General features: G+C 43.2%; 1 protein-coding gene across 1 annotated transcript; it reads left to right on the top strand.

The window, feature by feature from the left end:
- Positions 1-7,526: 7,526 nt before the first annotated feature.
- Positions 7,527-14,316, top strand: FREM3 (FRAS1 related extracellular matrix 3; the record flags this gene model as incomplete). Its single annotated transcript, XM_008592377.1, is given in 12 exon segments — positions 7,527-7,755; positions 7,758-7,998; positions 8,000-8,199; positions 8,202-8,813; positions 8,816-8,898; positions 8,900-9,052; positions 9,054-9,399; positions 9,402-9,944; positions 9,947-10,831; positions 10,834-11,788; positions 11,790-12,604; positions 14,227-14,316. Coding segments are annotated over 12 exon segments (5,152 nt in total), but the record flags the coding sequence as incomplete, so codon positions are not given.
- Between the last annotated feature and the right edge of the window lie 1,890 nt (positions 14,317-16,206).

Consider the following 16,206-nt stretch of genomic DNA (forward strand, 5'->3'; position numbering starts at 1 on the left):
AAATAAATTCACCATTTGTATTAATCAAATTCTCCAGAGAAACAGAACCAATAGGATATAAATATAGAAAAAGATTTATTATAAGTAATTGGCTCATGCAATTACAAAGAATGAGAAGTCTCACGATTTGTTGTATGCAAGCTGGAGAGCCACAAAAGCCAGTGGTATTGGTCCAACTCTGAAGGCGTGAGAACCGGGAGTGTCAAAAACAGGAAAAGATTGATGTCCCAGCTCAAGAAATCAGGCAGGAAGAAAAAGGGGTGAATTCCTGCTTCTTTCGCATTTTTGTTCTATTTAGGCCTTCAACAGATTGGGTGAGTCCCAGCCACATTGGGAAGGACAATCTACTTTACTGAGTCCACTGATTCAAATGCTAAACTATCCCATCTAGAAACACCCGCACAGACACACCCAGAAATAATGTTTAATCTGGACACTCTGTGGTACATTCAAGCTGTGTAAAATTAACCATCACACTGTTTTAAAAATATCCTAAACATCATATTTAAAACCTTTATGAAGTGACTCTGGATGATATTTCAAAACCAACAGGTCAATAATTGGAGCCACGTTTATAAGACACCCTTTCTATCATCATCCCTGGATTGGTTTAAATGGGAAAAATTATACACATTTTTAGTCCTATCTGAGGAAAGCATATAGCTATAACCTGATAATGTTTCAAATGTCTGTTTGGTGTTGCTTAATAATCTAACACTGCATAAAGAAATCATGATGAAGAACATTGTGTCTACATGCTTTATTATTGGTAATTTGTATTATCACTGTTTCTGAAAAGAACCTACTGATAAAGTGCTAATTTGCTCTCCTATACAAGGACTTCCAGACTTGATTTCCTACCTAACCACCCAAATATGAATTTACATTGAGCACTACCCTGACTCTAAAGATAAACAAATCAGCCCCTTATTAATCACATAGAATTCAAATTATATATTTTTTCTCCTTTTAACTTGCCTGGCAAAAGTTTTCCTTACCATGTTATCATTCTTTATAGTCTATAACTAGTTCAGAATATTGTCACACGCACACCCAAGGCTGAGGGGGCAGAGCCACCAATCAGGTGAACCTGAGGATGGAGCAAACAGAATATCCAGCCAAAGAGGATTATTCTCAAGTCTTAAACCCTAATGGAATTTGCTGTACCAGGCATCGAACTTGCTTGGAACCCATGACCTCTTTTTTTCTTCCAATTTCACTGTTTCAGAATAAAAATATCTATCCTATGCGTGACTCGCCATTGTATTTTGGAAGCAGATGGCTCATTGTCTAGTTTCACAGGTTCACAGCTGGAGAGGAATTTTCTCCCAGGATGAATCATATTCTGAGTCTAATCCATAATTGATTTAGATAATATTCGAATGATATTTTGAACTTAGAGATAATGCTGGAATGGGGTTCAGACTTTGAGAGATGTTGAGACGAAGTGAAATGTTGTCTGTGAGGAGGACATGAATTTTGGGAGGCCAGTGCAAGAGTGCTATGGGTTAATTTGTGTCTCCCCAAAATTTGTATGTTGAAGTCCTAACCCCAAGTACTTCAGAATGTGACCCTATTTAGAGGTAGGATCTTTACAGAGGTAATCAGGTTAAAATGAGGTCTGTAAAGTGGGTCCTAATAGAATAAGACTGACAGCCTTAGAAAAGGGGGAAATTTGGACACAGAGACACCCATAGAAGGAAGACAATGTGGAAAGACACAGGGAGGAATCACCATCTACAAGGCAAGGAAAAAGGCCTGGACCAGATCTTTCCTCACAGCCCTCAGAAGGAACCAACACCGCTGATACCTTGATTTTGGACTTCTAGCCTCCAGAATTGTGAGACAACAAATTCTGTTGTTTAAGCCACCCAATCTCCAGTACCTTGTTACAGCAGCCCTAGCAAACTAATACAACACCATTTAATAATAACAATTTAACATGAAAAACGTGTTAATATTTTTCCAACTTTATGGTGATATAATTGAAAAATAAAAAGTGTATATATTTCAGGTATACAACATGATGTTTTGATATGCATAGATACTGCGAAATGATTTCCACAATCAAACTAATTAACATATCTATGACCTCAGAGTTAACTCTGTGTGTGTGTATGTGTGTGTACACATGTGGTGAGAACATGTAGGATCTATTCTCTTAGCAAATTTCAGGTATACAATACATCATTATTAACTATAGTCACCAAGTTGTACATTAGATCTTCAGAATTTATTCATCCTGCATAGCCGAAGATTTGTATCCTTTGACCAGCATCTCCTCAAAACATTAATGTTTACATTATAGTATTTATGTGATATTTGCACATCTATTCAACAGATATTGATCATATTTTGCAGTAAGATATTGCTAAAGCTTTAATTCCCTTAGAAAACATATTTATTAAAGGTTGAATCATATCTCAATAGTCGTGTATTATCTACCCATATCCTGTAGTTTTATTATTAATCAAAAAGGAAAAAGTCAAAATACAATGCTCTGAGAGCATATGAAAAAGAAAAATAACTAAGAAATAATTGTAATTATGTCTAATTGACATTTATACTAACAATTCATTTTCAGAATTTGGCTGAACTTTAAATTTCAGAGCTAAAATCATTGTAACATACAACAGATTGAATCTTATAAAACAGAAGAGCTGATTTATTAAAAAAATACATAATTCCCCATCAGATAAAACTTGTAGACAAATAAAAATAAAATAATAATAATAAAAGCCAGACTTCCTATTAACTCATTCAAATTGGATTAACAAAAACCCAAATAGCAAGCAAATGAGTGTCATTTTAAGTCATTCTGAGATCAGATTCAACTAAGATTTCTCCAAAAAACAATGCCAATTAAATAAAATCACTATTCTTCATCATGAGAATTTTTGCTTACAAAATTTGAAACCACTTTAAAGGAAAGCTCTATTTAAGTAGGAATTGTACCTATGAGTACTATAAATAGAGCAAAGAATGTCAAGTAGATTAGAAAACCTCTCACACTTTTAGTTTTGACTGTTGTTTTCCATTTGTCCCTAGTATCTTCCTTTGAAATAAAAAATAATAAAAAAGAGTTACTTCATTTATATATTGTATGATTAAAGTAAGATGATCAATTATCATGCTGTAAATTAGTGCTGAATAATAATCCCTTTTGTTCTCCCAAGGTCTTCTTTTCAGCCAGGAATGAGGGAGTTTGAATCCTCTCTTTGTACCGGTGCAGAGCAGGATAGAGCTTCTTCGCCTGCATGCCATGTGCTGCCTTCCTCTGGGCTCCCTGCAGCCCATCGTTTTCGCAGAGCAACAACAGCCAGAACAAGAGCTCTGGGAGTCAGGGTCATGCACCTGACAGCCTAAAGAATGGCTATTTCTGACATGAGAGAGCTAGGGCCACCTGCTCTTTTCCAGATGCCAGTTGATATCTCAGAAGAGCTGGCAAAACACTGATTTTCCTCGTCCCTCTCTTTCTTTATACCACCCAGTTCCCAAATGCTCTGGCAGTATCACTGTACCTGGATATTAAACCACCTCTTTGAAGGGGAGTAAATAGGATGAGTAAACGTAGTCTGTTGGGAAAGTTTTAGAAGTTAATGAATGCAGAGTCATTTCTTTGATACATGCTATATGGTTAGTCCTGTTGGAAATAATCTTCTCCTTGCCCTGGTGGATGGAGCCTGCCTTTAATAACATCCTGCTGTGTGTAGAGGCACAGAGAACAATGGAGTTTATCCCTCAGGGCATGAAGAACACAGTCAGATCTACACAAAGGAAGACATGGCCTTGAGATTCAGTCATTGAGGTGGAGCTGCAGCCACTGCATTCTTCAGGCTGGGAGAGACTGATAGGAAGTACAAGTGTCCCACTGACTCCGTGTGTAATGAGGGCAAAGCTGGTCCAGCCACTGACAGACTCTGTGTCTTAATTTAGTTAACTTCTCCTGACAGGTGACAAATGATATATACAGCCAATAGATGCTGTTCTTCAAAGTCTAAGAGTCCACTGTTGGCCCAGGGCCAATTAGAGTAAAATCCTTGAATAGGCTTTACTGAAATATATTAATGCTAAACATTTGCAAGCGTTCTGATTCAAGGCATTCTTCTTGTGATATTTAGTGTTTAAGACCTTTGTTTTCTCCAGCTGTTAGGGAGAAAATATCTTCAGCAAAGATCAGGTTGAATAGCTGGCCTTGGCTCCATTAGCCCTGGGCAGCGGGGGCTGCTGCTATAGAGCATTCTTGTTCGTGAGGCGGGAACCTTCCCTGCCTGTTTTCAGGCACTTCTGAAAGCTGCATACGACTGTTCTGAAAATGGACTGCCTCTCTGCCAAAGCACATACAAGATATTTGGTCACATAGTCTCCTTTCTATGACCTATTAAATGCCATTTACTCTATATACTGCAGGGCAGAGCCAATTATTTATGGAGTGAGGCATGATAGAAAGTCCCTTTGGAGTGATAGGGGCACGTGAGGAATCCTTCCCTATAGAAGTGAATAGTGATAGTGATAATGAAATTAATTTATAGGAAAAATTGCTCTAAAGTCCTGTAAATATAAATGTCCCGTCTATAATTATAATACATTTATTGAGTGCTTACTGCGTGTCAGGCACTATTCAAAGACTTTTATGGTAATAATCCATTTAATTCTTATAATAGCTATATGAGGTGGGATCTATTATTACATATAAATTAAAAATAAGACACATAACCACTTTGCGGGGTTTTTGCAAGGATCACATGATGTAGGGCTGATGAAAACCATGGGCATATTGTACAGTTTGTAGTTCATTTCCTTCCCACTTAATAATAGACTTGAAAAGCAGCTCAGGTTTAAAGGTTAAATTTGTGGTAACGAGAGATAGAAGCAAAATATGGAAAAGTGAGACTGCCCTGTGGAAAGAAATTTCAATAATGTAAGTTTTGGGCTAGAAATCAAATTTGCTTTCTCTAAACAGAGCTGTCACCAGCCTGTAAGGAACTGGAACATTCTGAGGAAGGAGGAAATGAGTTATCCTACACTTGCACTGTTTTATTTCTGCCTAGCACCTAGACTTCATAGAATGTAAATTACTACTTCTGATACCCTTTTATTATTCTATTCATTCATCCAATCAACATATTTATTACATATCTGCTATGTACCAGTCCTTGGCATAAGCACCAGATATCAGAGGTGAAGATTGTACACTCTGCTGTCATGGAGCATAAAGTCTAGAGGGGAAGACAGACATTAATCAACTGTGCATGAATGAAAAATTACAGATTTAGAAACATGATGTGGAGAGCATATGAAAAAGTCTTCCTGAAAAATTAGGACTTAAACTGGGAGAAAAACCAGAAGGGTGTGGCAATATGGACAATATGAGAGATGGTCATAGGATTTTGCCACATGGAGGTTACTAATGACCATAGGAAGAGTTTTGTTGGTGTGTCTAAGGCAGAAGCCGGACTGGAGTATCCTAAGAGACTGAGAGAGGGGAAGAAATAGAGATAGTGTGGCGGAAGAAAAGTCCTTTCAAGACATTTGATGAAAAGGAAAGAGAATGTATGTTGGAGGGGGAAAGTCAGAGGACAAAAGTGTAAATACAATAGTTCAGCCTGTTGTCATGTCAGCTGCCCACCCCCATCTCTGCCTGTAGTGGAAAATGCACATAAACAAGATAGTTGTCCCAGAGTGAGAGGTGCTTGGACAGGAACCAAAACTATACTCATACAAAATCCTGACATGACAAAATTTAATAGTATGTGCAGACTAATAAAAGTTCTATTGTAAAAAACCCTTCTTTGGACAAGGCAGTAGCTTTAAGAAATATAATGCCTCTTTCATTTACAATAGAATTACATCTGTGTTTCAATTAAAAATATGTTTTTAAAATAATATTTTCCAATACACTGTCCAAACATGGCATAATTAGGCTAAACATACATTGTTTCAAATTTACTATATCTTAAAATTCTGTTATGTGGATAAATCTGTGTACTAATGAGGTGTAAAGCATTCTACTTCAGTGGATTATATAGGCCCACATCATTTCACTGGATGATTAAATTAAATATTTGGAGAGAAAATTAATTCTTTCAAGACACTAGCAGATTATTCTTGCTCTGGGAATCAGCTGCTGCTGATGAAGTGAGTAAAATAGGCATCTACAACACTGTACAAAGTCAAAAGAATAACTTGGGGATGACATTCCACAGATTTATATTCTCCTTGAATTCAATGAGATGATATTCTCACTGAATTTTTATCAATATTGTACAGTTTTGTAAGCACCTATTTTTACTGTCAACAGAAAGTCTTCACATTCACATTTGCATAATGAAGCACATTAACTACTATTTTTTCATAGGACAAGATTACTGTGCACTGTGACCAAATGACTCCTCTAAAACTTAAAATATTAATATGAGTCCGGTAAGTTCCTAACAGTTCACCCACAGAAGGGAATCATGGTTATCTGAAAGCGATGAGAAGCCTCATTCCAGGTGTTAAATTGATTGATTCACAGAAATTGATCCAAGCACCTGTGGTATTTTCTTTGCTACTGTTTCCCTTGACATCACCCCCTCTAGCTGCTATATACAAAGAAAGTAATTAGGAAACAGCATGTCTAATAAACTCACAGGCGAGTTGCTGTTGATCAGATATGGAAACCACATTCTAAGAAAATGGAAGGAAGGCGTCCGGCACACCCGATTGTGTTACATGAGCCCATCTGACTAGAAACGAGTTCGCTATTCGAGTTCGCCAGTCTGGATGCTGATCCTTTTTCCCAAAAGCTGAGTATAAGAAAAATGCCAGGGTTGCTTTGGAAGCACCGAATTATAAGATCCAGAATAAGCTGCTCCATCAGACAGCTAGAAAATCCTATTTGCAAAACAGCTCCCACCAGCTTCTTTTATGTCCGAAGAGATACTTAATTTGGGCTAGAAAATGCACTCCCGTCAGCGTAAGGAAGAGGAATGGTGTCTCTTCGCCCTGTCAGACCCACCATTCCGTTTGAACGGACGACAGGAGTGCAGTGTCTCACACGCGCAGAACTGACCAGGTGCGGTCACCGTCTCTCTCCCAGCTCGGAGGGACAATCTCTTTTGGCGCCCAGAGAGGAAAGTAACCAGATCAGCAGGTTGGAGGCAGCAGCCCGGGGCTGCACCGCGGTGGGCCACCTCTTCGGGCGCAAAGGTCTGTATGGCAGCCGCGGGAAAGACACCCAAGACCGGAGAGAAGAGCTCCTGCACCCCCCCAGGTCTCACAGCGCTGGGGCATATCCGGGAGGCCTCTGGCGCTAGCAGGGGAGAGACTGTGGACCCGTGCGGAGCAGGAGGTGAGCACAGCCCCTTCCCCCGCTGCAATTACCTGCCGCAGCCCGCGCACAGCCACTGGCTCTTGCTGTATCGGCGCGTCGGCTCCCGACTAACAGCAGTCACTGCCCCACCGCCTGCACCTGCGGCGAAGGGAGGCCCCTCTTTGGACAGGGCAGCCGCCGGACATCGCAACGTTAGGATCCAACCTTGTCCATGGCTGGGACTTCTTGGCAGCCCAGCGGGACGCCCCAGCAGCTTGTCGCGGCTCTTGCCTGCCTGCTCCTGAGTTGCCCTGCGCTGCAGGGACACGTGTCCTCGCCTGGGACCGAATCCCACCCAGCTCTCTACCTGCTCGCTCCGATGACCAACCCCGGGCTCCGGGAGCCTCTGGGCCGCTCACTTTGGCTCGACCCGCTCCGGGACCTGGTGATCCGAGTGCAGCCCGGGACCGGTGCGAAGTGACGGTGCTCGGTGCTGTGCCTCTGCTCCAGGGCGCGCTCTCCCCGCGCCGCTTCCCCTGCGCCTTCGGGCCCCACCAGGTCCAGTACACTCACTTCGGCTCCCGCAGCCCCGGACGCGCCCGGGTGCGGCTGCAGCTGCCCTACGAAGCCCCGACTTACACTCTGGCGCTGCCCTTCACGCTGGCGGTAGACGCGGTCTTCTCCCAGCTGCGGCTGGTGACGCTGCAGGCCTCCGGCCGTAGAGAAGCTGCTGGAGCCACGCCGTGGACAGCGGAGTGCTGCACTTGGCCTCTCCCGCGCGTGCCGGCTAACCCCTCTCCTTCACGAGGGCGGCCCACTGCCCAAGTACGGGCACTTGGTGGACCCCGTGGGGGGCCCTCTGCCCAGGGACAAGAGCTTAGACCGTGAGGCTTTTGTCCGAGCCGGGTGCGCTATCAGCACACCGCCGCCACCTCCTCGCCCAGCCACGACTACGTGCCTGCGCTGGCGGAGCTGCTGGGGCCAGAGGACGGAGGCGCTGGGTCGGTGGAGGTGCGGGTCCCTGAGCACTTGCAGCTGCTGGTGAGGATCCGCGAGGGAGCCGGGAGCACGGCGCCCAGGCCCAGCTTCGGGGCCCTGTTGATGGCGGAGGTCGATCAGTTCTTGCTAACAGCCCTGACACCTGACGCTCTGGCCGCAGAGGACATCGAGTCAGACCCTGACGACCTGGTCTTCAACATTCTCAATGTCCCCACATCCCCACCAGGGCACCCGGGCCAGCAGGGCTACGTGGTCAGCACTGACAATCCTCTGGGCCTTCCAGTCTCCTCCTTCTCCCAGCGGGCGCTGCGGGAACTGAAAGTCGCCTATCAGTCCCCGACAGAGAACCCTTACGGGGAGCACCTCGTCCAGCTGGAGCTGGAGGTGGTGGACGGAGATGGCGCCACCTCAGACCCCTTTGCCTTTACGGTGGTAGTGAAGTCCATGAACACCCTGGCCCCAGTGGCTAGCTATAACAGGGGACTACTGCTTTTTGAAGGTCTGTCAAGGCCCCTGTCCAGTGACACAACCTTCAGATCAGTGACAAAGAAAACCTGAAAGAGGGGAAAATAGCTGCGGTCAGAGGCTTGAGGCATGGGCGGCTGGGTAGTGCTTGGGGAACCTGCCAGGTACAAATATTTCACACCAGTGGACCTGGCAGCAGGACAAGTGATGTACCAGCATGATGGCAGCAACACCTGTGGTGACAACATCTTCCAGACGGAGGATAGGCACCATCAGGTGGAATTCCTCTCCCCACCTCACCACCATACCTGTCGATGATGAACCGCTGATGATCAGTGCCAACAGAGGACTCGCACTGACTCAAGGACAGGTGGCCCAGATCTCCCCCTCTGTCCTGAGTGCTACAGATATTGATTCTGAGGACTCAACCACCCACTTTGTCCTGGAGGACCATCCTCTGGAAGGAAAAGGAGAGAGAGACTGGGATCTGGCTCTTGGTTCCTCCTATTCAAGCCGGCACCTGGAAGACATGCTGTTGTGACAGGTTGAACCACATTCATCCTCTGTAGATGAAGACTGGAACTATGTCGAAAAGGAAGGACTTTATGAGAAGGTGGTGACTGGGTGGCTACAAAGAGACATAGTGAGGGGAAACTCTGCTACCGCCATCTTGGACCACATAGCCCTCAATCTGTAATGACCCAGCTGGCTTTCCATGTGCAGGATGACCATGACCCACCCAATCTATCCAACCAGCACTTCTTCACCATAAAGGTCCAGCCAGTGGATATGCTGAGTCCAGAGCTGTATCCATGAGCTACCTTAGAAATGACTGTGCAAGAATACCAACTCACTCACTTCCAGAAGAAATTCCTCCAATATGTTGAGCAGGACTCAGATGACCAGAACCTGTGGTACACCCTACGGACACCCCCAACTGACACAGATGGCAACCACCCAGTCCAGGCTGGAGAAATTGTGTTCACTGATTTACCAGACACACCCATCATACACTTCACCCAGGCGCAGGTAAATCACCACAAAGGTGCTTACCAGCCTCCACAGCCTCCTTGGGTTGTGCAGTTCACCTACCAGGTGAAGGATGCTGCAAGCAATAGTGTGCCAGGCACATTCACATTATTCCTGCAGCCTGTGGGCAACCAACCTCCCAAAGTTACCAACAGAGGCTTACTATCTTAGAGGGAGACAGCTTTATCCTCAGCAGTAATGAGCTAGATATTGCAGACCCTGACACAGACATTGACCAAATTGTTTTCATATTAGTCTGGGGGCCCCAACATGGAAACTTGCAGTACTTTAAAAAATGTATGGTACCAGGGGAATTTTTCATGCAAGCTGATATTATTAATGGGAGTGTCTCTTACCAGCATGACAGAGACCAGACTACCAGTGACACCTTCCATCTGGAGGTAAGTGATGGAGTGCACCATGTACCCATCACTGTCCAAACTTCTGTACATCCTACTACGGCTGACAAAAGTCACAGGATCTCTATCACAGATAGCTCATTATTGAATGTTTCCACAGATGTACTAGAGAATAGAGCCACTGAGATCACCATGGGTGTCATCCATGGCAAAAAGAAGGACACAAGTGACTTGATGTTGTCTTTCATTGTGGAGGACAGCCCCAAGCTGGGCACTATTCTGGTGAATGGCTTGCCTACAGAAAAATTCACCCAAGAGGACCTTATCAGGAGGGAAGTAGTCTATGTCCACGCTGGAAGTGAAGTTGGTTTCCAAAAGCAGCATGATGTCTTCAGCCTCACCCTCTCCGAGGATTCTTCTCAGTGAGTAGTAGGGAACAGCACAGTGGAGAGGGTGCAGGTGCAAGTGACTGTGCTGCCTGTGGACAACATGGGCCCCAAAGTCTTGGTGGGGGAATCCTTCATTGTCCATGAAGGTGGGAAGAGCACCTTGATCTTACAACATCTCAACACTGAAGATGTGGACACTCCCCAAGATGAAATCGTATGCACAGTAACTGATGAGCCTGCCTCTGGTTACCTGGAAAACATTGCACCAGCTCCTGGTTCAGAAGTGTCATGGGCTGGTAACCCATCAGTGCTTTCTCCATCAGAGATGTCGGAGTGAGGCATATCAGCTATGCACAGAGTATCCACAAGGGGATAGAGCCACAAGAAGATCAATTCACCTTTTATTGCTCTGATAGCATCAATTTCTCCCCAAATGTTTCCTTCCCTATAATCATCTTACCCACCAATGATGAGAAGCCTGAACTTTTTGGCCAAGAGTTTGTGGTATTAGAGGGAATGAGCTTGGTCATAGACATGCCACTGCTGAATGGAGCAGATGCTGACCTGCCACCAAATGAGCTCCACTTTGAACTCACAGCACTCCCTAGGCATGGATGAATCACACAGCAGCTGGCCACAGGCAGCCAGCCCATCCACAGTTTCACCTTGCAGGAGATCCAGGGGGCCTCCACCATCGTGTATGAGCATGATGACTCAGAGACCACAGAGGACAGTTTTGAGGTCTGGCTGAGTGACAGAAAACACACCACCCACAGGAAGGTGCCCATTGTGGTGATCCTGGTGGACGATGAAACCCCTCAGCTGACCATCAACAATGGGCTGGAATTAGAGACCAGACACTCTGAGGTCATCACAAATCAGGTCCTCAAAGCCACAGATCTTAACTCAGATGATAGGAGCCTCAGTTTTGTCCTCCATTCTGAACCTCAACAAGGGCTTCTACAGCGACTGGAAAAACCCAAAGGGCAAGTGAGGAACAACCTCACTCTGGGAATGGACTTTACTCGGGATGAGATTGACAGAGGCCTCATCTGTTATACCCACACAGGACAAGAAGGGATTGTTACCTTTATCAAGTTTGATGTGACAGATGGGGTTAACCCATTGATAAACCGTTACTTGTATGTCACCATTGGCAGCTTAGACAAGGTCTTCCCTGAGGTAGTCAGCAAAGGGGTCACATTGATGGAGAGTGGCAAAGTGACCCTCACCACCAATCTACTTAGCACTAGTAATCAACAGCCCTGGTGAAAAACTTTACTTTAGCATCACACAAGCTCCTAGTCTGGGCCACTTGGAAAGCTCTGAACACCCCGGTGAGCCCATTACCTCTTTCACTCAGCTTCAACTGGCAGGCAACAAAATATCCTATGTTCATACTTCAAAAGATGAGAGAAAGATGGACAGCTTTGAGTTTCGAGTGACTGATGGACACAGCCCTATGTTCAGAACCTTCAGGTTATTCATCACAGACGTGGATAATGAGAGGCCTGTTCTGACCGTCCATAAACTAACAGTGCAGGAAGGGGATAGCAAACCGATCACTCCCTTTGAGTTGACAGCAGAAGACAAGGATCTTATTCTCTTTACCATCACCCAGGTCCCCATCCACAGCAGGATTTTGTATAATGGTAGCATTCCTGTGACAACTTTCACCAAGCAGGACCTGGACAAGAATCTCATTATCTACTGGCATGATGGCAGTGACACTACTGAAGACAGTTTCTCCTTGACTGTGACAGATGGCACTTACACTGATTTCTATGTCTTCCCAGACACTGCCCTAGAAACACACAATCCTCAGGAAGTGAGGATCCAGATGAGTTCCCTAAACAGGCTCCCCCAGATTGCCATTAACAGGGGTATCCCAGTCTTGAAGTGCCTTCACAATAGACACACAGGCTTCCTGATTACCAGCAAGTCTCTGAAGGCAGGAGATCAGGACAGTCCCCACACATTCCTGAAGTATAGAGTGACCAGAGGGCCAGAGCACGGCTTCATTATTAACACTGACCTTGGAAATGAGCACATCCAAGTGTTTACACAAGGTTAGTGCACGTTCTTCCCTGATGCCTCTGTCTTTCTCCATCAGTGAATCCGATCTCTCAGCTCTGTGTAAAATTGTCCTGATCTCAGACCAATTGAAGCAAGATTTTAGTTCTAATACAATACAGTGGAATGCAAAAGTATTCTGAAAACACAAAAGGCAAAAGTCCTTTTTTAGCTATTTCATCAAAATGCCCATTTAACCGGAACCCACAGATATTTAATAAAGCTTAAGGTTATACTTGAAAATTGCACAACACGGGACAGCTTCTGCTTCTGAAATATTATAAGCTTACGTTATACTAATTTTGATAACATCAGTTTGGTTTTTGATTTTAAGAATGGCATATCTAGGAATTATTTGCATAGTTTATTAGAAAGTCAAGATTTGTGAAGATGATGTTTGGTGTCTAGATTTTGGACATAAATTCTTACACCAAACATTTTTATCGTACTATTCAAATGTAATTTCTGCATCTAAAGAAAGAATAGAACTAAGTTTGCCTGGGTGTGTGACGGCTCATGTTTTAAAAAGTCATTTTTCTTGGGCCGGCCCGGTGGCGCACTGCTACAGTGTGCCGCTTGGGAGCGTGGCGGCGCTCCCGCCAAGGGTTCACATACAGACGGGTTCCCGCTCACTGGCTGAGCGAGGGGCGGGCGCAACACCGAGGGTTGCGATCCCGTTGCCGGTCCCGGTCCGGTACGGGCGTGACACTGAGGGTTGGGGTCCGTTGCCAGACACGAAAAAAGACAAAAAGGGGGAAAAAAAAAAAAAAGTCATTTTTCTTTTATATTTGGTGTTCCTACTAACGGTGAACTAGAGGCAGGTTCCCAGGTGACATGACACCTGGTATCTTTTGGCTGCTCTTTACATTGTCTTAAAATTTCCTTATGTAGCTCTGTGCATGATGTGAAGAGATGTATGAAATTTCCTACATGATACATGTAAACATAGATATAATCTTAGAGTAAAACTTATAGAAGGTGTTTAAAAAAGAGTTTGGTTACACTCTCAGAATTGCTTCTAAAGCAAATGAAATCATATGTGGTTCTATAAGAACTGTTCTTCTAAGTAAATACCTCAAAAAGCAAATTGTCTCTAAAATACTAATAATCGCCAATATAAAAACATAGTTATAGACACAAGTTACTAATTCTCAAAAATTCGGAACAAATAATAGAAAAAAATGATTTTATTCTCATTTTCTTTTTTTTAGGATGCATCAGTTATTGCTGTTTAAATTTATCTTCACATATTTTTAATGAATATCCACCATTATGCCAAGCTCTATACTCATGCTGAAAATTTGAAACTAGATAGACCTAGCTCTCCACAGACTAGAATGTTCCCCTTGCTGAATATTATCCCAGAGAACATGTACATCACATCATAGCACTGAACAAAGTTTTAAACTAAAGTGGTTTTTCTGGTTTTTTTGTTTTTGTTTTTGTTTTTTTGCCATTGTAACTTTAAGAAAAAGGTAGATTCATGGTCACGTAGTCATTATTTTAAAATTTATTTATTGTCGTATCCCCATGCCCTGTTAAAATATTAAAGTTGTTAACATACTTATTTTCTGTTGTGCCAATATGACCAAGCATGATGCTGGCTCTTAATTTTTAGCTGACATTGATGAGATGAGGATCTACTATACCTTGCACCAGGGCAGTGATGCAACAGAGGACATCTGCTACTTCTCTGTTGAAGACAATGGTAAGTTAATATTAAAATCCTAAAAAGAGAGTTGGACAGTTAGCTCACTTGAAAGAGTGTGGTACTGGTAACATCAAGGTCACAGGTTCGGATCCACCTACCTTCCAGACACCAAAACAAATAAACACAAAAGGAAACCTTAAAAAGAACTCATGGTTAATTCAAATCAATAGAAAATTGAAAAAAAAAAATTAAATCATTTATACAGTAATTACAGTTACTATATAAATATCATAGTATAATAATACCAACAAAAGGATTCTTTTTGTTTTATTTATGGTCCTAAGTCAAATGATTCTTGACAAATCACTTTTCAGGAAGGGAAAGCCATGAGGTCTTTGATGAATAATATATGAAGTATTTTACCTGACCTGGATTATGTGTGATAACCTAAAGGCAAGTGAAACTTCAGGAGATTCTGAGAATCTTGCTAATGGTTCTTATCATTCTGAAACAAACTAGAAAATCCACCTACAAATTTGGTTACAATTTTCAGCTGCAGAACTGAATCTTGTAACTCCCTGGCCTTAGAACTGTAATCTTCTTGGATGGAGTAAAAAAATATATTTACTGGCATAGAGGAAAACTTGCTTCAACATGGCCTGTTTATGCTGTACCCACGTCTGTACACCACAAAACTAGCATAATGGGCAGCAACTAGTTAACAGAAGGTACATTTTTTTTTACACAGCTGGGGATACAATGATTATGTAGTCAGAAGAAAAATAATTTTTCAATATGACAGGATAATAGCAGAAATTATGTCTGTGTGCTGCTTGCCTCTCAATAACCTCTTTCAGTGTAAATCATTACTCATTCCCAGTGAGTAATACGTGTTTTTTGCCTAAATCATGTGTAAGCAGCCAAGGACTGTATTTATAGGAAAGTGGCCCTTTGTGAGAGGCCATGTGCTATACTGGGTTTATACCAACCTTCCCTGTGTGACCTTAAACCAGTTACTTTGTCCTTTTTGTCATTCATTCCCTCATCTATCTATAAAAGGTGGTCTTCATACCTGTATCAAAGGGCTGCTAAGACAATCGAGATAACAGGTACGTGTAAAGCACTTGGCACACAGGAGGTGCTCATTAATAGTGAGTTACCTTCTCCCCTTCCGATGGGATTGACCGCGGTGGGAACCACTGATATCTCCTCTTCACTGCCTCACTTAGAGTTTAAAACAAACCTTTCTTTCCTTTTCCAAGTTTTGAAGAATCAACGTTATTAAAAACATTAATTTGTGCCTCATATTAGTCTGTTTCTGTTGTTTACAACAAAACACACAGAACTGGGTAATTTAAAAAGAAAATGAAATTAACTGCTTACAGCTTCAGAGGCTAAGAAGTCGGAAGTCCAGGGAACACATCTGGTGAGGGTCTCCTTTGGGGGTAGCTTTACAGCGATGCAGGGGTCTCACATGGCAGAAAATGGAGGAGCAGAGAGAGAGAGAGATCACTCTTCATGTGATCTCCTTTTAAAGCCCTCAGAACCACACCCCTGACCACCATTTTTAATCCATTCACTACTGCTCAGTCCTACAATCCAATCACCTCTTCAAGGCCCCACCTTTCAATTACAATAATAGGATTCCCCATCCTCAACAGTTACAGTGGGGATTAAGTTTTGGGGAGACATACAACCCAAGGGATGCCTTCTAAACTCATTTGTTAAAGCAAAGAAATGTAAGACCCAAATATGTGACAGCGAATATTTTTTCCTTCTGTTTTTGAGAAGGATGGTACCCTAAAAAGATGTACCTCTGATGCTGACAGTGCTTTCTGGGCAACACCAGAAACACAAATCAGTCTCTCTCTCCGCTCTCTCTGCTTCCACCATCTTGCAATGTGAGACCCCTGGATCACTGTCACCACTCCCAGGTGGACTTTGGAC

Source organism: Galeopterus variegatus, unplaced genomic scaffold (assembly GCF_000696425.1).
Source record: "Galeopterus variegatus unplaced genomic scaffold, G_variegatus-3.0.2 Scaffold7846, whole genome shotgun sequence".
NCBI lineage: Eukaryota > Metazoa > Chordata > Mammalia > Dermoptera > Cynocephalidae > Galeopterus > Galeopterus variegatus.